The sequence below is a fragment of the Centroberyx affinis genome, unplaced genomic scaffold (genome assembly GCF_046629955.1).
Source record: "Centroberyx affinis isolate AG114_WGS23_722 - 3 ecotype Tasmania unplaced genomic scaffold, CSIRO-AGI_Caff_v1 ptg000830l_1, whole genome shotgun sequence".
In the NCBI taxonomy this organism is placed as follows: Eukaryota; Metazoa; Chordata; class Actinopteri; order Beryciformes; family Berycidae; genus Centroberyx; species Centroberyx affinis.
This window is the reverse complement of record NW_027279429.1, coordinates 140,765-165,830: the sequence shown is the minus strand read 5'-3', so window position 1 is coordinate 165,830 and position 25,066 is coordinate 140,765. Positions and strand designations below refer to the sequence as shown.

General features: G+C 44.9%; 1 protein-coding gene across 4 annotated transcripts in view; it reads left to right on the top strand.

The window, feature by feature from the left end:
* The first annotated feature begins 2,051 nt into the window (after window positions 1–2,051).
* The window catches only part of eml5 (EMAP like 5), a 37,784-nt gene continuing 14,769 nt past the window's right edge, over window positions 2,052–25,066 (top strand). For all 4 annotated transcript variants that reach the window (XM_071520867.1, XM_071520866.1, XM_071520868.1 and 1 more), the window contains exons 1-16: window positions 2,052–2,248; window positions 9,342–9,501; window positions 11,794–11,892; window positions 12,477–12,545; window positions 15,911–16,096; window positions 16,949–17,084; window positions 17,772–17,973; window positions 18,622–18,759; window positions 18,901–19,157; window positions 19,332–19,544; window positions 19,645–19,812; window positions 20,930–21,036; window positions 21,164–21,282; window positions 21,563–21,749; window positions 21,957–22,062; window positions 23,874–23,967. In XM_071520867.1, the coding sequence (XP_071376968.1) occupies window positions 2,052–2,248; window positions 9,342–9,501; window positions 11,794–11,892; window positions 12,477–12,545; window positions 15,911–16,096; window positions 16,949–17,084; window positions 17,772–17,973; window positions 18,622–18,759; window positions 18,901–19,157; window positions 19,332–19,544; window positions 19,645–19,812; window positions 20,930–21,036; window positions 21,164–21,282; window positions 21,563–21,749; window positions 21,957–22,062; window positions 23,874–23,967 (2,438 nt within the window). The remainder of the gene's footprint in view (window positions 2,249–9,341; window positions 9,502–11,793; window positions 11,893–12,476; window positions 12,546–15,910; window positions 16,097–16,948; window positions 17,085–17,771; window positions 17,974–18,621; window positions 18,760–18,900; window positions 19,158–19,331; window positions 19,545–19,644; window positions 19,813–20,929; window positions 21,037–21,163; window positions 21,283–21,562; window positions 21,750–21,956; window positions 22,063–23,873; window positions 23,968–25,066) is intronic.

Genomic DNA, 25,066 nt, shown 5'->3' with positions numbered 1-25,066 from the left:
GAAACTGTGCAGTGGAAGCAGTTGATTAGCAAGCTAGCATTAGCTCTTCAGCGAAGGTGGGATGATGGCGAAGAAGAAGCTTCCTCTGTCGCTCGGCAACGGGGGAGAAGGGAGGTCCTTTACTGCCGGATCTTCCTCCTGTATAAACTAAACTAAACTAAACTAAACTAAACTAAACTAAACTAAACTAAACTAAACTAAACTAAACTAAACTAAACTAAAATAAAATAAAATAAAATAAAATAAAATAAAGCACAATGAAAATATATGCTCTATCTAAATACAAAAAAGGAAAAAACAATAGGCTAGAACAAAAAAGTCTAGATGAAATTATGAATCATAGGATCATCTTTGAAGCTCTACCTCTCAAAAAAATTCTACATGCCATCATTGTAGCAGCAGCAACTAATGGGGTTCCTAATTAACTAACTAAACTCATTTCTATCATCAATACATTTAACAATCAAATTATGTGTAATTTCTTTATTATTATTAGATAGCCTAGTTGAATTGGTGAGTTGATAAAACCTTTCATTTAAATACAAAACACTGGACTTTTGAATATGACATTTGCCCAAAAACCACTAACCCTTGATTGTATTATCAGTCAATTCAGTATTGCTAAATACTCTAAATAGAAGACATGTCTTAATTTGGTAATTAACTTATTGTAACAAACCTATTGTAAAAATCAGCAATGTTATGTAACAGCAATATAAGAACACTAGAAATAGGCCTATGGATGAAACAATTTACATAAAAAAATAAAAATAAAAAAGTGAAATGGACTAACTTTAAAGCCCACAAAAACACGACTCTGGGATTTCTGCTCTAAAGTAAAACTTGACTATTTGGTCAAACTGCTCTGACTTTCCTTAGAACTTGTCTTGTCCTTTACCAAAAAAAGTGGAGCTTTGTATATATTTCATGGCATGAAGTTTAGGCAAATAACTTTACAAACATATCTATATGTCTCAGCTTCACGTTTTATGCCCCAAGAAAACATCAATATGTTTAAAGGGAATGTTGCTAATTTTGTTTTGATAAATGTGGGTTGACACCGGCTGCATTCTCGGGTCATCAAGACCAAACAACAGAAATGGTCTTTGACAGCTCACTCTCGTCAAATGTTTGAACAGCTCAAGCATCCTATAGGTGAAATTTCAAATTGTATAAAATATCAGTTAATTTGATTGACAGCTGTCGAAATCAGCAGTACACAATTCATTGGCTAAATAGGTCTGTAAGGGCGGGTCCAGTGGTTATACTATAGGACACAATCATTCACTGGCACTCAAAATAATAAATATGTTCGCAATTAATCAGGATACAAATGCAACGTCAGGCAGAACAGGGGGCGCTGGGATACATCAAGTCATAAAAGCATTTTGAGGTGTATTCACTTTTCCAATGTGCATGAGTAAGACCTGATGTGAAAAGTTATAAAGAAATTTGTGTTTTTACTAGAAACGTTCGGTGTGCAGGCGATATTTGGCTAATAGTAGCTACGATAAGGGTGACAACAAATAATGCATTTGAGAGGTCGTTTGCTTAATAAACCATCTTCTAGTTTTAAAAGTAGGCTATATAGTGTGCAAGCATCTTTCCCGTATCGTGCCTGACCGTGACGCCGGTGTCCTCTCCTGCTTTCTCCTTCTAGGACTACGGCTCTGATTGGTCGGGCGGCTGATCCGTCATCGTCCTGGGCGGTGCTTGCGGAATAACACTACAGCTCCATCTTTGTAGGATTTGACAAGAGCTTTGACCTATGTCGAGGAGGACCGCTAGCCCGGGGCTGAAGTAGAAGTAGATTCTCACTATGAAAACAACAGTATAGATAGCTAGTTTCACAGAGAGACAGAGGCCTTTCATCTGGTAAAACAGCAGACTATTCTCATGCACATGACCCTCAAATGCCTAATTTCAGCGCTCTCACCGGACTGGTAGAAATCCAACGGAACTAATGGGACACACAGGCTTAAAATAAATCCTTTTTGGTGAATGACACTATATCAGATACGTGCTAGCAACAGAGACACGGAAGTGCGGCCATGGCTGACAGGACTGCTCCCAACTGCCACCTGAGACTGGAGTGGGTTTACGGATACCGGGGACATCAGTGCCGCAACAACCTGTACTACACCGCGGCCAAGGAAATTGTCTATTTTGTCGCCGGTGTGGGAGTTGTGTACAACACCCGGGAGCACAAGCAGAAATTTTACCTGGGACACAACGATGACATAATCAGGTAGTGTAATGATAACACGCACAGCACAGTAAAATACCCGTTAACTGCTCGTTTCAGCACCGCGGACAGCGCCGGGCTCAAACGGCTCATAGCGAATGAATTGATAGTGCTGGTCGCTGTAGGTGCTGCTGGTGTCATCTTGTGCAATGTAACGCGATCCTTTATTGATCGCCATAGGGAGCTACAGGGAGCTCAGAGCACAGGGTCACACACACACAGCAGCAGCACCCCCGGAGCTGGGAGGGGGTCCAGTGTCCTGCTCAAGGGCACTTCAGCAGGGCGGAGGCTTGAGCCCGGGTCCTGCCCTCGGGTTGAAGGAGGTGTCTCTAACCACCGGGTCACCCTGCTGCCTGCCCCTCCTATAGTTGCAGTGCTGCTAATTGCACAACAAATAACTTTTTTTCTTGGTGAAGTTAGAGTGCTGGCAGAGTTGTCATCGTCAGTACAGGTAGCCTACAGGGTTTTATCGCCTGCTGATTGTGGACACATCCCAACACATTTTTCCAGTTTTGCAAAGCAGCAACCAACCTATCTTGTCCATCTGTCGCAAGGGAACACTATCTGATGCTAAGTGTCCTGCTCAGCCCCTTGGGAAACTGTGTAAAAATGCTCATGAACATACTTGCCCTTGAGGGGATCCAGCGGAAAGCTCTCTAAGGCTCATGTTAAACTCGTTTGAGTGGGCAGACAAACCTTAAAGCTCCTGGTCTGGATAAAACACAGCAAAGTAGTTACATCACACACTAAAGGGCGGTTTAACCTCATGTGAAAAGGTCTTAGATCCACATCTTTCTCTCAAGATGATCCTGCATTTCAAATGTGTTCCTTAGGATGCCACACAACAATGACCTATGTTGAACGCTTCAGTGCTTGTGTTGACATTGTGTGGGTTGGCCTGGAGATGACTAGCATTATATACTGTGTCGTTAGTCAGCTGGCCTCCTGCTCCATTATTAATTGAACTACAGAGACACCAACCTTGCGCTGCCTTGTGGGTGAAGTGCCTCAGTTCAAACGCTTAGCTGGAGGAGTCGTTGATTGAGCCATAGTGTGATGTATGCGAAAATAAGCTGTATTTTACATTGGTCATCTTTACATCTGCACTCACTACCTCAGGCCATAGAGTCAGGATTCAGTCTTGATCAATTAAGACTGACATTTTAGACTTGGGGCCACGTTTAGGCCCGATAAGGTGTCATTATTTGTTGCCAAATTGTCTGAATGCATAAAAAGCTTTGGTGAGCCATATTCACTCGCTACGACCACCAGCTTTGATTCTGTTTCTTTTTGTCAGCTGTCTCATTATGCGTCATGTGCTGCACACATCTCTCACGCTGTCTGTTATTGTTGATGCGGGCCAGTCAACAGTCTTTTTAAACGCTGCTCAGAAGATTGCTTGTGAATCTCTCATTTCCTTTGCCGTAGAATGATAATGGCACAAGTAGGGCCGATTCTGAGCAGATTCAGTGCTGTATAACTGTTGGACTGCTCTCACGTTGCACTAACTCATGTGGAAAAGATGCAGCACCCCCCCCCCAGATAACAGATCCTTCTCTCTGTCTGTCTGTCTCTCTCTTTCTCTTTTTCCTTTTGCCTAGTCTGTTTTGGGTGGTGCTTTAGCATAGTATATAATGATCTCTATTTTTGTTTGTGAGCTACATATCAACTTGGTGTTTTACTTGATGAGTTAATTGCTGTCCTTGTCTCTCCATCCTGATTTTATCTTGCCCTGCAGCCTCTTCAGTCTGCTGGTCTCCCAGTCTGATGTAGAGGAGCTAATAGGCAGGTTTTCACATGAATGAAAGGCTAATCTCTTCCTTGACAACTGACGAGGACTCCAAATAAACTGTGCCGCGGTCTGGTCTGCACTGTATTATAGTGGTGCTGTTTGAGAAGTGTCTCCTCGTATCGGGCAATAACAATATAGACGGAGTAGGTTAATATGCTGTAGAAGTTAATGTACAGAAGCGTGTCTGTAAAATGAGTACATTACTCTATGAATTATTTCCTATTCTTTCGTCACACCTTTCCATTATTATTCCACACTGTTCCAGCATTAGCATTGATTACAGTTTATGTCTGAAACTCAGAACCTGAGGCTGCTGCTAAACATGTACAGAGCTTTGTCCATACCATGAATACACACAAACACACACACACCCATGCACACTTGCAATGAGCTGAATTGCTAAAAGATGTGTTTAAAGATTGAGATCATGAATGTGTGTGTGTAACTCATGAGCACTGGAAACACAGCACACATAAATGGAAAGGAACGATGGAAGGGAAATTTGGAAGGAAGATGCACGTATTTGTGTTGTCAGATTTTATTTGTGAGTGAAAAGTTGTGTAGGAGGAGGGAGGGATTGGGCTTCGTTCCTTGGTGAGTCACATTCATCCTTATCCCAGAAGCAAAACCTCAAAGTCAGGGCAACCCTCTCTTTGTCCTCCCTCACTCACCAGCTCTGATTCATGGGTTCAGTCTCCCAACATGCCCCTCTTCCTGGCGCCCATCTTTTAAACTATGTCCAACTGGATGCATTAATTTCAGCTGTCATTTTTAATCCGGGCTGATTTGTGCTCTTTGTTATGATAGAGGGTGAGAGATAATGAGAGGGGGCTTTGGACACAGTATCTTGTTAATTTTATGAAAGAGGAGAGTTATAGATAATAAACCTAGGCTTTTTCTTGTTTCAGTGGGTGGGGCACAAATCCATCTCTTTTAATGTTGCTGGAGGATTTTCATTCAGCTTCTAATGAACTATCTTAGCTTGTTAGAGTCAGCAGGTAGGTATTGATAAAATTAAAATAAATGTGTCAGGTGGCAGACAGGGGTCTCACAGCAGCAGTGTGTGGACAATGTGAGATAATGGTGCAAACCAACCTTGCATGTAAATGTGCAAGCTAAAGTCAAAAGAACAAAAAAAGACAAAAGTGTTTTTAATGCCTTTATGCCTTATCATGCTTATCAAAAGCCCAACTGTCGTTGTTCAAAATAACCTAGCAGTCCATTACAGTGCATTTAACATGCATGCAATACATTTGATTTTCCAAGAATATTCCTGTAGCCAAAATCAAAGCCTTGCATGTTTTAGACAGATGACTCTTGTCTGGATTTGTGGATCTGAGAATTCTCAGATCCACAAATCCATTCTCTTTTGTAGTGATGCTGATCAGCAGAAATTCGTGGTTTGTGGTGATCTATTTCCTAGAACAGTCTCTTTAGCTTGCATGTCTACTTTCCAGCCTCTGTAGAAAGTCAATACCTACTACAGTTATTCATTTAACTTCTTAAGCTGCTTCTGTCTTGTTCATGCAACCAAAGCGCTCGTAAGTTTTAACCAACTTAACCAACAAGAAAAACAAAGGAATAGGTCCAATAAAAGGATTGACAAGATCATTGTAAATTCTCCCTGAGCACGTCATACTGCTAACTTTAACTGAAGGTGACAACGCTGTCCGCTCCTTTTTGCTTCTAACCTTTGTACACATTTTCAGGTGCTCTGTGTGAGATGCTGAGGTCTTTGAAAGGTCCCCCCATCACTGTGAGTAGCTGCCATGCCACTCTCTGAGAGGCTGCCTGGTCTCCAAAGAGCAGATCTGTCTACCACAATTAGGATCCTCCAGTGCAGTACAGTTACTTAGCTCAATGGCGTGATTCAGCATCGTCATTGCTGGAATTTAAAAAAAGAACACGAGACAGATGTCAGTTTACAGTTATGAAACAACGTTCTACACAGATGGGGTGGAACTGGCTACATGTGCTCGGATATTGTACTTTTGACCTCGCTTTATGCTCATTAAAAAGCAACCCGTAAGATAATGATGCCCTCATTCAGGCTTCTGTGGTACATTCAGGTGCAATAGACAGAGCAGCTAATTCTGTTGTTCTGAAACACTTGAAGGCTTAAAGCTTTCTCAGCCATACTGGGTATTCTGTACGCTCAGTCTTGGGTTTGAATCCAGCCTGGGATCTACACTAAATTGACAAAATATAAGGGACATTTTGCTCAATCCACATCACAGTTGTATCAAAGCTTGTCTGCTTGTCTGCTTCTCTTTATCTACATCTCCTTTGTGATGTGTGGCATAGATTTTACCTGGATTCACCCCATCAGTGTACTTCATGAAAAGAGTGTATGTCCCTAATATTTTGTATATTCAGTGTATGTTACGTCATCTCCCTCTCTCTCTCACCCATCTTTTCTGTCCCTTTCTCTACTGTGAACTATCTAATAAAGCAGAAATAGCCATAAAAAATAATCTTAAAAAAGAAGGCCTACCACTGCTGATTTTCATTACAACTATGCTATTTTTAGTTTTAAGCGCCCGCTGTATGGGCAGGTGCTTCAGATGGCGTATGATTGGCAGCTGGATTAAAAATACCACAGCTCGTACTGTATAGACCTTTAGAAATGTGCTAATCCTCTGCTTTAATCCACTGTAGGCAAAATCATAAAAGGTACTGTAACTACCGCTGGGGAATGTGAATCACACTTGGCTTAGGAACCCACCGCGTCACGAGGACCTATCATCATTCCTGCCCATATCTACCTGTTACATAAAGTCTCATCATCTCCACTCATCAGACAGAAATAGACGACTTTGTTTTATTCATGTTGAAGAAAACACACAACTGTGAGTCCTCATGGATCAGTGGATAAAGGTGTATACCTTGAACGCTGAGTGTTGTGTGTTCAAATCTGCTTCATCATGACCCTGGTAATATTCTCCATTGTATACCAATAAAGCACAAAAACCCCACAAAGATGTGGCTATTGGCTATAGACATGGATTTCCCTGCTTTAGATGAACAAAAAGAGATGATTTTAGCCTTCTCCCTGGCTCAGCTGAGTGGTCCACTGGCTGAATGACCTTTGACTCTTCCTCTGCTGTACCTTTGCGTCATCTCCATCGGAAATCAACCCTCCAGCCACTTCCCTTGCACTTTAAATTCTCTCCCAATGTCTACGTGACAACAGGGTCCTTAATTGCTGCAGGAGTTAGCTAGTTCTGGACTACTGGACTTGGCAGATGGCAGACCGTGACATCAAAGCCATAGATATCAAACAGGAGAACTGTGGCGCTGCCCCGCAGGATAAGTCATTAGTGATGGCATTTAGCTCTTTAGCTGACAGAAATGTAAGTGAAACAGTGATCTTATTTTAACCGACTAAAAGGAAAAGACTGCATTGGCTTTTTTGTCACTTGGCCATGAGATACATAGACTTCATAGTAAAGTGCATGGGATATGGGACCTAAGGACAAGAAGACTCCGCTGAGTGTCAGTGCTTCCTGCTAATAGTTTGTCATTGGTCATCAACACGAGGTTACCTTCAGATTTTGTTACTGGCAATATCTGGATAACCATTAGAAACCAAAATGACTGGACAGGAAAATGTCAGCTGTTTAAGGTCTAGGGCTGTAGTGGTTTGCAGGTTTGGTTGATGCAACTTTCCAGTTAAAGACTAATATGGACAGCAGGCTAAAGGGAGGAGAATTGCATTTGTTCACTTTAGTGATGTTACCAACAGAGAGTTGGCCAAAGTAAGTCTTTGCCTTAGATTGACTCAATCACTGTCTGTCGGAGATTTTATTCTTCAGCCTCGCTTCATCGTCCCGTTGGTTTGACGTTGGAACAAACAGATTTGCTATGCAGTACCTGCTTGTGCCAAAGCGATTTTCTCTGCTGTGGCTGTCTGCATCTCAAAGTGTTCCAATCATATTCTCTTCCTCTGAATGCTATTTTTAGCTGCTTTGCTCTGATTATATAAGTCATATAAAGGAAGATGTGAAATTGTGCCAGGTTGGAGAGAGGTTCAGCACAGAAGGTGGGGAAGTGGAGGGGATGGGAGAGAGCAAGGGGAGAGGGTTGAGGGAGGATAAGGAGCGATGCTGCCAAGAGGCTTCCTGATGGCCCCTGACAGATCTAACCCACCTCTGCCTCCAAACAGAGAGGTTACACCATCAAGCCAAAAACACAACTTGAAAGGCCGTGACAAGTTCACAGCAGAACGGTGACAGTGCATTTCAGATGCAAATAAGGTGTCACCATGACAGACGAAGGAATAAACTCAGACAGAGAGATTCATAGAGCAAACTTGGAAGAGAGAAAGACAGAGAGAGAATGAGGGAGAATGAGAATAAGTGTGAGAGAGACAGAGAGAGAGAGTTTGTGTGTGGGAGAACGCCACCTCGTCGTGAGCTGATTTGACTCAGCAGGCTGGTGCTGCCTGGCCTGCGAAGTCTCTCTGGCCTGCTCTCTGAATACATGCCAGGATTAGAAATTCTGGAGTGCAGTTGGCAAAACAGGCGGCCTGATTATAATGGAGGGAGCTCCGTCGCAGCATGAAATATATAGGCCAGGACAAGGCAAGAGGAAGAATTGCCCAGTGAATCACTCAGCTCTGCCTGGAACGTGACTGGCGGCCGCTGGAAGGCGGGGCAAAGGGGGGAGGGGAGGGGGCGGGGGGTGAAAGCTTTATACAGCAGGCTGTTGCTCAGCTGTAGAGTGCGAATGCTTGTAGGTGGGGGAGATACGAGTGGAGGGGAGGGGGGATTATGTAACAGCGTTACAAACATATGCCTGGTGATGCGAGGAAACCCCGGATGAATTAGGAGAGGTGAAATGGGCAAAGAACAGTTCAAGGGACTCTGAAAAAAATAAATAAATCACCATTTCACCAATAGTGCCTTCCATACCCCGTGAACACCCAGTGGGCATGGAGGAGGCACGGCCGTGTGAACGTATCTGAGCGTGAATGGGTTAATTGAACCATGTCACCTCCGGGGGGTAAAGCTGCCCCTCTGCTTCCCGATTCAGGCCCATCGCGGACTTAATGTGCCGTCATCTCCCCCCGATGGCTTCCGTTCTCTGGGAGGCTGAGCCCCTCTTCTGCTCTCCGCACGCATGCACACACACATACACACACACACACACACACACACGCACACACACAGGCAGTGCTAATCAGATGGTTTGCCCCTTTAGACCCTAAATTAAGCTGCCTATCCAGAGTCAGAGATTCTAGCTGTATGTTGAATTAACCATCTCTCTCCCTCTCTCTCTCTCCCTCTCTCTCTCTCTGTACAGTTTAGCTCTGCATCCGGAGCGTGTGTTGGTGGCCACAGGACAGGTGGGCAAGGAGCCTTACATCTGTGTATGGGACTCCTACACCGTCCAGACTGTGTCCATCCTCAAGGACATGCACACACACGGCATCGCCTGCCTGGCCTTCGACCTCGAGGGACAGGTACAGTCAAGAGTAAAACGCAATGCACAATAATGCCAATGACACGAAATTACTAAGAACATTTTGTGTAGCGCACTGACAATTCTCTACTATTATTTGATTACTTTAAGAAGTACAAGTTAGTTTTTATGTGATTGTGTTGTCACCAAGCACTCAGTTCTGCTTTGTAGTCAGAGAATGCAGAGAGAGCTGGAAGTATTACCAGAAAAGTTCAGTCAGAGCGGCGCAGCAGCGACCATGAAAACTCAGCAGCTCCACTCAGCAGCTACAGGCAAGCTGGCTGCTGGAGCTCGCCTGCTGGGCTGCGTTTCTAAATGACACATCTGTGATTACTCCAGCAGTATTAGCCGGACAGCTGCACACAGACACCCCCCTCCCGCTTGGGAGATTTAACTTGAAACAGTCAGCTGGAATGTCTGTTAGCCACTGGCTCGCAGAGTTTGACAGGACCTTGTCACGTTCAGGTGAGAACACGGTGACACCCAGAGCTTTAGAGCCCAGGGATTCCTCATACTCACGCAACGTAGCAATGGTTTAACCACAGAATAGGATTCAGACAACGTCACACCTCAGCTCTGCGACAACGCAACATGAAATGTTTGCCTGAGTCATTATTTCTTTATCACCAGAGCCTTCTGAGAAGCTCTTGTTTAGCCTTTTCCTGACATGTCATCCTCATAGCAAGCTCTCTGTAGATGTGCCACTCGTTAAGGTTTACACCCAGCAGCCTCCACCTGATGTTGTTTGGAGTATTCATATCTCAAAAAATCAATATTTCATGGATCAAGCTTTAGGGGTTTTTTATCTTTGCAAGACTCTCTCTTCCTCCCGCAGGAGTTCTCAGAGCAGAGTTACACCTCCTCTGTTTTGCAGTGGGAGACAGGGAGATGACCCCACGCTATTTTCCTGCTCGGGTAGAGAGCTGGGGATTTAGATGGGATGTGACAGTGTTTAAAGCCAGAGGAGGCTCCATCGCTTCTCAGTTTAGCGGCTCTATTTACTCCCCATCTCTCCCCTCTCCGGATCTGAGAAAGTCAGAGTTGAACTGAGGAATCCCTTGTTCTGTTACCCTGTCCGTCTATTAAAGCAATGTCAAAAATACACTGATGTTGGAGACATCTCTTAGATATTCCAGTGCAGGCTGCAGTTGTGCTGTGTGGCACAAAGAGTACCGCTCACTCTGAAGTGCTATGTGATTCTAACCCCTTTTTGCTTCTCAGTTTCAATGTTTTTCTTTCTTTTATTCTAGTTGTTTAAACTTCTTCTAGCCTGCTTACTAAAGGTCTCCTGTAACGTAATGTGTATGTAATGAGTCTTCCTGTCTGATACTACGTACCCTGGTTGATGTTATATTTAGGATCAGGTGCTTATATGGATGTTCATGTCTTGATTAGAAGTATCTGTGTATACATTCCCATTATTTTTCACAGGAACAGAAATCTCATAAACCATCAATAACACAGAAAAAAAGCAAGGTGTTTACATGCCTTAGTGTATCATTTTATATCGGCATATCCCAGCTCTCACCTACAGTTAATTCCAGCTTTTCTAAACAGATTGCAGCATTTACATGGGCCAACATTTAAAAGGAATACTTGAGTATCTTGAATAGCAGCAGAATATTGAAGTGCTTTTAAACACATTCATCCTCACACATTCCTATCCAGAGCGCTCCTTACAGGCTGAATAGACAAATGCCGAAGGCCTCACGCATCCTTTAATTGATTTCTTTCTACTTTCTCAAAAAATAAATAAATAAATGTGTTTTACTCAGTCTTTACACTTGATGGTGGGTAGGATTTGTCTCACTAGGCCTCCACAGAAATTTTTCCTTCGAGCCTCCAGCAGTTTAGACACAGTTTGCACAGTTTCACTGGGTTTCGTCACGCAGGGGCTCTTTGCTCATCATTAAAAGCCAGACTTCTCAAATACAACTTTGAGCTTTCCGTGCCCCAACATTGAATCAGCAGCAAACGCAAGTTGCAGAGTGGAGATGGATTTCCATAAGCGCTGCTCTCTCCTCTTCTGCTCCGCTGCTGCTGCTGCTGCTGCCTACTCACTCGGTCAGCTATAGGAGGCTCCTCCAGCAAAAGCACTCTAATGTGCTCACTTTAAGTGCCAGGGGCTGGACAACTGTTCTGTGCTGTAGCCCATGAATCTTTTCATTGTGGCCAGCCACGGTACAGTGGAGGTAGTTAGTTTGATCAGTGTGGTGTAACAGAATAGCAGCTATTCAGTGTGTGATGCTTCCTGTGATGCGAGTGTGGTGTTTGTGTTTTTTTCTCTTTGCAGTGTTTGGTGTCGGTGGGCTTGGACTCCAAGAACACGATCTGCGTGTGGGACTGGAGGAGAGGGAGGGTACTGGCAGCTGCTCCCGGTCATACAGACAGGGTAAACACATCTCTTCCTCCTCCGCCTCCGTCACAAGCTCAATATCGACCGCCTCAATTAGCTATAAACGCAGGATGGAGCTGCTGCCCAGAGGGGGCATAAACAAGTTAGGCCTGATTGATTGTGAGCTTTCCAGGCCCTGTCTGAGAGGACGCCCAGCTAATGAAAAGGAATTTTAAAAAGATGAAATACAGCCAGCTGTTGTTTTCTCATTCAGCCCCCACACTATATCGCAGCCGGTGTGCACACACACACACTTTCTCTCTTCCCCTCTCATCTGTTGTTTTTGTATTTACATCCTTCTTTCCCTGTAAAGCATTTCCTGAGAAACCTGCTTGTTAAAAGTGCTTATAAATAAACTGGAATTGAATTTGAGTTGAAACTGTCAGTGTTTAACTCTGAAAGTATTAAAATCAACACTGTCAGTGTTTGTATGAATCCAGTCAACATTTATTAACAGTCAGGAATTTGCTGTGTAGAGATACATAATCAAGGATCAATATGCTGCATATGATGCAAGGGAGATGTTGTGGTATTTGTTCGAAAATCAATTTTTGATGCATTGTATGTCCTCTCCTCCACAGATATTTGACATATCATGGGATTTGTACCAGCCGAGCAAGCTCGTAAGCTGTGGTGTCAAACATATAAAGGTACAGCTGCTTCCTGGTCATTTCACATAGATTACAGTCGGCTTTTGAAAGCTGAAGTTCTTCTGCTTCATTTGCATAATATCTGCAAACAGATTATGATTTTCAGGAAGTTGGAAGAATCCAGTGGCTCTGCTCCCCTTTCTTCCCTGCCCTCTCCACTTTATCGGCATGACCATATCACAGCCTTAAAATAGATGTATGCAAATTCATTTTATTCCAGAGTCCATGGTTATTAGGCACTTAACATAAGTAGGACAGGCAATGGCTCCTAGTCTCTCCTCTCAAGTTTCATTTGTAGTAATCTGGACTGCAGAGTGGGAAAATGTTCTCTTTTATATGGGAGCGTGACTCTGTGGTACTCAGTTTCCCTTTCTCCCCATTCAGCTTTTCAAAAACCCTCTACTGTACGAACTGCAGCTGCGCTTGGGCCCTTTTCAAAACCCATCTCTATCGCTTCTTTTTCACACAAGAGTGGTGTTCATAAATCTTCAATGAGTTCATGTATGGTATCTTCGCCAAGCCTTCCCCTGGGATATTTAGTAGTGTTCCTTGAGTGGCCAGGCCATTAGGAAATAACAAGAGTACACAGCCACGGAGGATGCGTACTCCCAAAGCAGTGGACAGAGAGCGAATCATTCTCAAATAGATAGGAAATGTGCCCACCGGCCCTGTGAGGCTTAAATGGGTTTGGTGTAGTCGAGTGGGTTACTGTATTTCCCAGTGGAGGAAGATCGCACTGATGACTCCCTCCTCTCAATCCGGCTTGACCTGCCTCCTGCTCCTTACCTCCCTCTCCAGTAGTAATTCCCCCTGAACTCTTCCCCCACTAACCCCCTCACTCCCAATCCCCCCTCCAGCCAGTGCACCCAACCCCCCACCCCCACCCCCAGTCCCTGCTGCATCCCTCAGTCTCTTCTTTTCCTTTCCCCTCTTTTGGTTTCATGATGCCGAGGCAATCCAGCAATCGTCCCACATAATTCCCCAGCCTTCACCCCCACGGACCATGTGACATCTGCTCCCCCGGCCCTGTGCTCGCTCAGCGATTATAGCACTCAGGAGATTTAGCCCCAGTAATCCTTTCACTAGCAGGCTGCGGAAAACACAACCTCTGTGACTACCAGGACCCTCGCTGCTGGCAGCGCTCTCCTCCCCGCAGACTTCCTTCCAGCTAATCATATAGCCATTTTAAGTGTTTAATTTGTTCGGGACGGCTCAGACCTTGGCTCGCCCTTCCTCAGCTCCGGGACCCCGCCCCTTTACACACAAACGCACGCACATCCTGTACCCACTGGCTGACTAGTAGGTGATTAATTCACCACTGAAGCTGATTAAGGGAGCTGTGTGTGTGCTCGCACGCGTATATATTTGTGTGAGTGGATCACAATGCCACAAATTGCCATGGAGGTGAGCTTGAGCTTGACACCGTGGGGATGGATGACAGGAGCTTTCAGAGAATCAACTTCCAACAGGTCGACAGTCAAACCTCTCACTCTGTATGGCACAGCGTTTAGCCTAGCAGTCAGCAGCGACACTGAGGGTCTGAGAAGGGGGAGACCGTGTGAGATGGAGCAGAGAGGGGTGCATCAGCCAGCTGATGATTTATACCCCTCTCTTCATTAATTACATTAAAAAGGTTTTCCCTGGAGTGATGGTGGAGGTAACCGAGCCAATGACATCCAACTAATCCTGAGCCGAGAGGAGCAGCCTGCACCGTGCCCAGTGTTCACTGGAAGCCTATTATGTTTTCAAGAAAAAAAAAGAGTTACTCTGACAGTGATTTTAATACCGTAATACCACAAAGCATCCATTCCCTGTGTCACACTGTTTACCAGCTCCCCGTTCCAAATCGCAGTAGTTCTACTTCTCATTTTACAGCCTTCGACCGTGCCGCACTCCTCTCTGTCTTTCTCTCTCCCTCTCCCTCTCCCTCCCTCTCTTTCTCCCTCTCTCTCTGTCTCTCTCTTGCTCCCAGCCTCATCATAAACCCCTCCAGCATCCCGTCTCCTCTCAGTAATTCAGCAGCGAGGGGATTAGCTGGCGCCCGTGTCTCGCTGCCTTATCAGTTGCGGGCAGGGAGGGCTGTGCAGTCACGCCGCATCCATCCCCGCTTCCTCCGCAACAGGCTGGGCCACAACCCCCCCCCCTTTCCACCCCACTTCCCCGCCAAGCCTCGCACAGCCCCAGTCCTCAAAGCTGCAGCTCCTCGACACGATCCAACCCTCCCATATACCTGATTACTCCCACACCTATAATTTTCACTGCTTAACCTTAACTGCCACCTCCCAGCCCCACACGCACGCTCACACACACATACAAACGCACACGCTCAGCTCGGAGAATCAGGATTAGGACTGTTGGGGTGCGTGGTAGAAGCCTCAGATGTTTGACAGCAGGCTGTATCTGAGCCTGCGATGCCTGCCTCTGATAATCGATCCCTCCTGTTCACACACGGCTGCCCTATCAGTCACCATGATAGGTGTTAGTGAGGCAGGGTCTGACAGGCTATTGTGATAGAGCAGCTCATTTGTGCATTCTATCTGTCTAGCCTCCTCGGATAGGTTTGTCTGTTCTCGTCTCATCAAAAACACCACACCACCGCCGCTCGCCTACAGTTTTTGTCTTTTCCGAGCAGCATCATGTCGTTTCAAGGTTATACTTCTTTTGTGTGTGTGTGTGTGTGCAGCGAACCAGGTTTCAGTGCGTGATGCGCAGGGGGAAGATAACATGGGGGGATATCCTCCTTTAGGTAGGGCAGGAAAAGGGCTGTCATTCTGTCATTTTCCAGCTGCTGCCTTTGATGGGTGCGTCTCGGCGTCACGTGCCGGCGGCCGTGTCTCAGCGTTCGAGACGCGCTGGGCGAGCCCCCTCCCTGTGATCTCATCTCGATGCAGACGGAGCGTCTCTCTCTGTTTGATGGATTTAGCCCTCAGACGAGGCTGTGCCCGCGCATCCCGATGACCTTGTTCATAAATCATGAGCCTGTGTGTGCGTGCGCGCGTCTCTGTCTGTGCATGCTGATCAGGTGGTTACAGCACTGACCCCCAGCGAGAGTTCCCAACATCAGATGGGGGGCATTTTGAATTTTGACTTTGCTTTGTTTCAAGGTGACCACGTATGTGCATGCACTGGTGTATTCTATGGTGCTCTGTGGATTTGAGTGCAGATCCGTTCTCTGCTGTGTGTGTGTGTGTGTGTGTGTGTGTATGTGTGTGTGTGTGTGTTCGTATATACGTATGTACCATTCAAAATGTCAGTTTTTCACTGTTTCGTATCCAAAATAGTACATAATTGTCTATTTTCAGTTTCAGGGCAGGATTACACAGAGGATTATTAGCCACCATACTCTCTCCTGTTTGTGTTTTCAGTTTTGGAGCTTATGTGGTAATGCCCTGACCCCCAAACGAGGTGTTTTTGGCAAAACTGGGGATCTCCAAACCATCCTCTGCCTTGCCTGTGCAAAGGACGAGGTCACGTATTCGGGTGCCTTGAATGGTGATATCTATGTCTGGAAAGGGATCAACCTGATGAGGACAGTGCAAGGAGCTCACGGGGTAAGTTTTACGTTTGCAGGTTGTGATTAGAGCCAGTGTTGTGTCTCGTCTGTGTGTCACCACCCTGTGGGGGGCTGTAACGAGGCCAATGCTAAACAAGTCCCTGCTCAGATCAAGGGTATGTTGCGCTATGCGGCTCAGATTGCTTTTGCATTTCCCACAGCCCCCACATGTTTCCCAGAGTGTTTTTACACTCAGGCGCAAACTTGCTCAAACACTGCTGCTTCCACCCACCCTGCTGCTGAGGTTGACTCTGTTCAGCCGATTTGTTGTTTGGCCATTATTGTCCAATCTACACCTCATCCCTTACTGTGTCTCTCTGTTGAGCTGTGCCTATATACCGAAATATAGAGGAATCACAGTTAAAGCATCCGTTGAACTTAGATCAGGGGCGATGCCATGCAGCCCTGTGGCTTCGTTTGATTCTGCTCAGTAGAAAAGGATCAACGTTTTACTACACAGGATTAAATGATATCTATGGGATCAACAGCTGGGTGAAGGGATGGAGAGGTGGGGGAGGGGACAGTAACTACGTTGCACATTCATTCCTGATTTTTTTACACTGCCCACCACCAAATGTCCACTGTCTCGCCTCCCTGTCTACCGCTGCTCACACTGAGCCAAAGCAGGCCACCATCAGAGCTTTCCAATAATAAAAAAAACACAATAAACACCTCCCGTTATCCAGTGCTGCGGTATCTTGAGGCCGCAGTAACAAGTTTGTAATTGTGAAAGCCTTGTTAAACAAATGCCTGGCTGAGCAGCGGTGCTATGCTGTCTGTAGCCGAGGCTGGTTCTGTCGTTGTCCATTTATTGTGCAGATCCCCACTGACAGCCTGTCATTTCCTCCAGTCAGGGATTTTCAGCATGAATGCCTGCGAGGAGGGCTTTGCCACTGGGGGCCGAGACGGCTGTGTCCGGCTGTGGGATCTCAACTTCAAACCAATTACTGTCATCGATCTCAGGGAAACAGACCAAGGATATAAAGGTGATGTCAAGCCGCCTCCTTTTTTCCTCTAATTTGAGTACAGAAAGGTTGCAGACCATATTGTAGTCTACTGAGCTGCTGCTAGAATTAACTTCAACTAGAATTTCTTCAATGTAAAGAGAACCTGCTGTGTGGTTGAATGAAAAGCCACACTTTAATCCATCTCTGTGCTCCTTACTAACATTTTTTTTCTTGTCCTTTATTTTCATCGTCCCCTTGATTTGTAATCTTGGACCTAACAGTAGCTAGAGGTGAAAATAGCCGAGGTGGGTAATGTTGTTGAGGGCGCAGTTAACAACCATGTCAGTCTGTTTGTAGCGATCCCCGCATTGTTCTTCTGTTCCTCTTGTCGTTACTAAGTCCAAGCTGTTGTAATTATACGCTGTATACAGATGTCATGTGTGCATGTGTATACAGCACATGCTTCCTCCATCCTTTTCTCTCTGTTATTTACCCCAGAGTCAGTTGCAGAGCAGCTTGACAACATGTGCTGTCATTGCATTTGCTGTTGAAATCCCCATGCTAGGTAGCCTCCAGATGGCTATTTACACCGTCCCTGTAATTCTCCCTGTCGTGTCTCTTACACCGACCCCGTGTACGCATTGGCATACGTCTGTCTGGTTTGCTCTTTGTACGCGTGTGTTTTTTTTTTTCTCCTGATTGTTTTGTGCATCTGTGTGTTGACAGGGCTGTCGGTGCGCAGCGTGTGCTGGCGGGGGGATCACATCCTGGTGGGCACCCAGGACAGCGAGATCTTCGAGGTGGTGGTCCACGACCGCAACAAGCCCTTCCTCATCATGCAGGGTCACTGTGAGGGCGAGCTGTGGGCGCTGGCCGTGCACCCCACCAAGCCCCTGGCCATGACCGGCAGCGATGACCGTTCAGTCAGGTGTGTCGTCAGGCTCAGCCAGGCAGTGGCACAATGTTGGAGTAAAAGACACTATCACTCAATAGGATGATGAGCGAATGATTTATTTGACAAAAATCCAGTCACTTCTATTTTTTCAGTATGTGGCTCATGCAAAGAAAATGAGCAAAAGTGTAGTTTTTGACAGCTGTGTAGGCATAGTTATTTCAAAAATGTAATAAATTATGCATTATCTTTCAATCAAAGTAATTAGTGATTTTTGAAATATTACTTCATTTGGTAATTTGATTAAAACCTCAGCTTTTAAAATATTATTCTGAAAGTATTTTTTGCATTGCCTACTTACTCTTTGTAATATCATTATGTAATCATAGTTTTAGGAACAATTTACCCCCAAAGCTGGTTTTAAAAAAATGGATGGGTGCCGCACTCTCCTCATTAAATGTTCTTGTAGATTGTTGTCTGATGAAGATGAACATCATGTTTTAATATCCTCTATTCTTAAGAAAATATTTGGATAAATGAAGAGTGTGGTGCCCATTCACTGTGCACTTCTAGGCTGTTTTTGTGGTTGCTCCTCTGCTCCTGTTGATTTGTCCCCTGTGTGACCCCAACACCAGTTTGCCTGTAAAGTTCTCATGCTGAGCCGAGTTCCCTCTGTGTCGACAGGATATGGAGCCTCATAGATCATGCGCTGATAGCTCGCTGTAACATGGAGGAGCCCATACGCTGTGCTGCCGTGAGCACCGATGGCATTCACCTGGCACTGGGCATGAAGGATGGCTCCTTCACCGTTCTCAGAGTCAGGTGGGTACACAGGTCAAAGGACAACCCTGATTCCAGATGACTGAATTCACTCTGAATTCAGTAGTGACCTTTATGATAAAGAATTCTATCATTTTTATTTTTTGTAGTTCTTCAGTCAAGCTAGATTTCTCTCCTCTCCAGAGATATGACAGAGGTGGTTCACATCAAGGACAGGAAGGAGGCCATCCATGAGCTGAAGTACTCCCCAGATGGGGCCCACTTGGCTGTGGGCTCCAACGATAACTCAGTGGATATTTATGGTGTGGTGCAGAGGTACAAGAAGGTGGGCGAGTGCATCGGCTCCACCAGCTTCATCACACACATGGACTGGTCTACGGACAGCAAGTACCTGCAGACCAACGATGGCAGCGGTAGGAGGCTCTTCTACAGGATGCCAAGTAAGCACAACCTTGCTGTGTGAATGTTTCCAGTTGAATTACTACTGTTAGAGCATATATTCTCCATAACATGAGAAAAATCAATCAGGGAACGTCAAAAACATCAATATTGCTCGGTTGTCATATTGTCACGGTGCTGCTGTGTGAGATAAAATGTGTCTATCTTCTGTTGAGGTGGCAAGGAGGTTAGCAACAGGGAGGAGCTGAAGCTGGTGCAGTGGTCTTCCTGGACGTGTGTGTTGGGTCCGGAGGTGAACGGAATATGGCCCAAGTACTCTGAGATCAACGACATCAACTCTGTAGATGCCAACTTTAATAATCAAGTCTTAGTAACAGCCGATGACTATGGATTAGTAAAGCTTTTACGATATCCATGTGTTAAAAAAGGTGAGGAAGACCATGTCGTTCGATACTGAAAGTGGCTTGCGCACACATTTGTTTCTATTCGTGTGCACAGGGTTGTTGATACGTTTCCTCTTGATTTCAGGTGCAAAATTTAAAAAGTATTTAGGTCATTCAGCCCACATAACCAACGTTAGATGGTCACATGACTACCAGTGGGTCATAACTATTGGTGGCGCCGACCACTCGGTTTTCCAGTGGAAGTTTGTTCCAGAGAGAAAGTCTAAAGAAGCGCTGCATATAGCGCCACAAGGTAAGCTGCCATCCAGTCTCATTCAGTAATATCATCATTTAACCAGAATATGGGGATATACTTCCTAAAAAACTTACATATTACCTTCCAATCAAAGGAATATTTGAATATTATAGTAATACAATGTTGCTTTGTGTAGAGACCAGTGACTTGCATTACTTATATTACTGATGTACTTTCACAAAGCCGTTGCCTTCTCAAATGGCTCCTGCCAACATATTGGTCATCAAATCAAGTAAAGTGTGGGACCCATTTGACTAATACTCCACTCAGTCAATTACTGCAAAATCATGTGCAGAAAAAAAGTAAAGTGGGTTAACATCACAGTTCTTGATATCCTCTTATATTTTACTTTTTAACATTCTGGTTGTAGTGCAATTCTGAAAGTAGGCCTAAATTTCCATTAGTTGAAAAAGTAAGTGTAATAATGTCACCCAATTTGTACAAAGTAATGTGTTTAATTGCTTAGTTACTCTTTAAGCGTTGTATGATTAATGATGACTTGCAGTTACATAATTTGCCCCCCACGCTGCACATAATAGCCTCATTATGAATTTGACGTGCCAAAGCACTGAAGAGCAATGAAGATTGTTCCCCTCCCATACAGTTTTTTCAAACTATCTTTTCTGTAATACTCTCCAAAGGAAAAGCCATCAAATTAATTATGACGAATCCAATAAAAGTGACTGAAGCTTGGAAAGCATAATTGCATCGTCATTTCCAAGCTGTGTTTTTCCCGGAGACAGAGCGCTGCTGTGCTTTCTGAAATTAAAGCACATACTAACTGCCTTTCCATTTAATTTTCCTAATGGATCTTGTGAGCAGCAGCCCTCGGCTGCCAGCGCTGCTTATTGCCTTGTCTTGGCACGGCTCCGTTTCGCTGCGTCAGCATTTTTGTGAATTTTCTTGAGTAATGTCACTGCGAAGCGCCACTGCCTGATAAATAGAAGATGTCATAGTGGCCGACAAACTATTATTATATGATCCACCTTGGCTTTAACTGAAACAGGATGCAATATTTTATGTCCTGGATGGGCAGTGGGATATTTGTGTCTGATGTAGAGGCAGGGACAGATTTTACAGGTGGGGTCTGATGCAACCTTCTTTGCACCTGCAGAGACCTTGGCGGACTCCAACAGTGAAGAGTCAGACTCTGATCAGTCAGACGTACCTGAGATGGACTCAGAAATCGAGCAGGAGACGCAGCTCACTTATCGACGACAGGTCTGTAATGAAATCAAAAATGTTCCCCTCTCCAAATCATATTTCACTTTGCATTGGCATAATCAGGATTTTGTTTAACAGAGAATGGTTAGGACTTTATAAAACCCACTTGTCTACACATGCTCAGGTTTATAAAGAAGATCTACCTCAGCTCAAAGAGCAGTGCAAAGAGAAGCACCGAGCGCTGGCCATGAAGAAGAGAGAGCGAGCACCGGGGAGCGGGATGAAGCTGCACTTCATTCACGGGTGAGTCTGTAGCACAGTGAATATGAAAGTCTCTAAACCAACACCAAACACACCGCAAAGACAGAAGAACAGCTAACACATGAAGAGTCATCTTAAGACCATTGCTTAGAAAACAGCTATGTTTTGAGGATAGAATCATCTGTGCTTTGGAAATACTGACTGATGAATTTCAGGTAGACAAATCTTTCCAAGATGGAGATACAGCACTTTTGAATGAAGCCCTTCATATTGTCCTTGTGTTTTCTTTTCAAACTTTTACACTTGTTTTTTTGGCTTGCAGCTACAGAGGGTACGACTGCAGGAGCAACCTGTTCTACACCCAGACAGGGGAAATAGTCTACCATGTAGCTGCGGTCGGGGTTGTGTACAACCGACAGCAGAATACCCAGCGTTTCTACATGGGCCACGATGACGACATCCTCTGCCTGGCGATCCACCCCCTCAAGGACTTTGTAGCAACAGGCCAGGTAGCTGCCAGCATGAAATATTCAGCGGCTGGTTTTAGTGGCTCTTGGCCCCCCAGGCCCGAGGATAGAGTTCAAGGAGGCCCTCGTGAACTGGAGAGTCATTGCCAATGCGTGTTTATAGGCCTCAAGATTCTGTTGTTGTAAAGTGGAAATGGATTTAATTCGACAGATTGTGTTAGGACTTTGAATGTTTTGTTTTCTGTCCAGGTTGGCCGAGATTCCTCCATCCACATATGGGACACAGAGATGCTGAAACCCATGTCGGTGTTGAAAGGTTTCCACCAGCTCGGAGTGTGTGCGCTGGATTTCTCAGGTAACACCCGACACGGTTTTCTACTATCCATTTCAAGAGAACATATTTCTGAATATATTTACAATTGCTCCCTGAGATCTTTCAGTCAGAGCTGAATCAAAAAAAAAAAAAAAAGACTTCTCTCCCCACAAAGGATATGGGCAAGTTCACAAGGCAGTCAATTTAACAAGCAACAATGAAAAATCCTGTTTCTACTGTCTTTTTGTGGTGGCAGTCTGACAGCATCAAGGTGGAGCCACTCATCTGGCTTCCTTTAATTGGGCCCAAACAGAGGCGGAGCAGTTATCCCTGTGTCAATATCAGTGAACTACCTGCCACGGATCAAACCCACCAGACTGCTTTAATGTTGCTAACAAGGGCCAGACTTCACTGAAGCAAATCAGGGGCCGTATCCACAAAGCGTCCTAGTACTAAGAGTTGGTCCTAGTGGTGAAATTCTAAGAAAACTCTGAGAGTGATGATGTTTTCTAAGAATTTCCCCTTAAAAGTAAGACTAGTAAAGATAAAAGCTATTCACAAAGCATCTTAGCCCTCAAGAGAGCTCCCAAGGTGGAAAGAGTAGAGAGGAAGACTTTTAGGAGCTTAGGAGTTTCTTAAGAAGAGGAGAAAATGGCTGAAAGACGCAGAAAAGACGCATTAACGCTATTATTATTATTATTATTATGAAAGTTATCACAATGTTAAGATATTTAGCAACAGGCAAACAGTGCAGCAGTGATAATGCAACCACATAGAATAATCACACAAACAGTCACAGCTTCTTCACAGACTCATATTGTGACGCAGCCTGTTTAATTCCCACTGGCCGGTCGCACTGTGCACCGACAAAACAGCAGCTATGGATACAGCGAATTTTCTCTGTATTGTCTGGTCACTGATGGGGACACATGTCTCTATCATCTGCAATGTACTCTTGTTCAAAAATCCTATTCATATAGGCTTGCCAATATAGTCTATAAATTATACTAATACTACTGAGTCTTGAGCCATTTTCACCAAATCTTAACATCAAATTAATAAAGTATAATAACATTACTGCATTCGCCCAAATAAAGGCATAATGCGTCAACCTGTGAGAACCGTACAAGTATTAAAAAGTACCATTCGTATGGTTTTCAAAGATTTTGTCCAATGAGCTCTATTTTTATTTTATTTTTGATAGTATAAGCAAACCACGCGTTAATATTGAGTTAATTGTGTTTTATCTTGTGTGATTCCTTGTGTTCATTCTGTATGACAAAAAGAGGCATGTTGATTTTTCTTAATGTGTATAGATATATATATATATCTATATAGTCTCAAGTCGAAATGTAGAACACCAAATCAAGTCAGAAGAATCCAGTATCAATTTAATATCTTTTTTTTAGGCATTTTATTATGCTTTATTTTTGATAGAGACAGTGTGAGAGATAGACAGGAAGGTATGGGAGAGAGGAGGACATGCAGCAAATGACTGTGGGCCGGATACAAACCCGGGTCGCTGTGGGAAGGACTGAGCCTTATGCGATACGCGCTCTACGCGGTGAGCCACCGGGGCGCCCCAACGTGTTGATTTTTCTTGATCAACCAATGACAGCGTCCAAAGAGAGCATCACACCTAGCAACGGGGTCAACCACACCTCCTCACTAAGATAAAAGTTCTTGTCCATTCCTTGCTCAGAGTTTCCTAAATCACTCCTAAGCTAAGACTCCTTGCTAAGAAAGATAAGAGCTCTCTGAGAGGACTCTCAGAATGTTTGTGGATACAGCCCCAGGAGTCAGCTTTGTCAGTACTTTATTAAACAGCGCCATTTTTGTTTTTCCCTCCACAGCGGATGGCAAACGGCTGGCCTCGGTGGGCCTGGATGACAATCACATCATTGTGCTGTGGGACTGGAGGAAGGGGGAGAAGCTCTCAGCCATACGGTTAGTACAGTTATTACAGTCTTTACATGGCTGTGGATCAGCCTGTCACCACCCAGCAGCAGCTGTCGCCACATCAGGGGGGGCGGCACAATAACAAGAGCATGAGCTTTGACAAACCCTGCCGTTAATTCTAAAGATGGTTTGAGCACCTCCACTTTAAATATGGACATTTATAGATGAGGGGCCAAATTGAACCCACTGCACTGTTTCGGGTCTGCAGTGTGATTGATGGAGGAGAGGAGAGAGAGGGGGAATTGCCTTGCAGATTACGAGGCGGCTCCTCTCTGAGCAGAAATCACTTAACCCTGCCAAGGTTTGAATGGTTAGAGTAAGGGTTTGCCCCAGGGCTCCAGTTGTAGATCCATAATAAATGAGAATTACTGGTGAGCTTGGGCTGTTTGATACATGATGTAAATGATACGTGTGACCAGATATGGAGCACACCAGACTTGCACAGTAGATGCAAGTGGATTACCTTACCAGACTTATATTGCTGCAATGCATGAGAAGCATTTGTTGTGAGGAACATAATGATATATTTTCAATTTCATGCAAGGTAAAGTCATACCAAAAGGACAGAAGTATCTGTCTGGAAAACCTGCAGACCTCCAAATATCTGGCTTTCTTCCTCGGCCCACTGTTCATGTTCATATTTAGTACCTACTCCATTGAAATGCCCCCTGGCTAGTTGGAGCAGTGCATGCAGGATGCTCTCCTGCATGCTGTTGTATGCCGGGCTCCCATCGCAGCTCGGGGACAGCTTGGAGCTGCACTAATCTTCTTTGCGGACCCTGGTGGGCAGAGCAATGAGGCGGGCAGAGGGAAATGGGGCCTGACAGAGCTTGCCTTGTACACCGCACTGCCTAGTCCTCAGCTGGGAGAGGAGAAGTGTGTGTGTGCGTGAGAGAGGGTGAAGGAAGGGAGGGGCCGAGTGAGGGAGGGGGATGGAAATGCAGAGAGTGGGGCAGAGGGCAGGGAAAGGGTGAGCTAGGGGTGAGTAAGAGAGAGATGGGGGAGGGGGGAGGGGGGTATAATGTTGCTGTAGCTTCACCGAGGCTCAGTGAGGCAGCAGCACAAAGGGCAACGATTAGAGAACTTG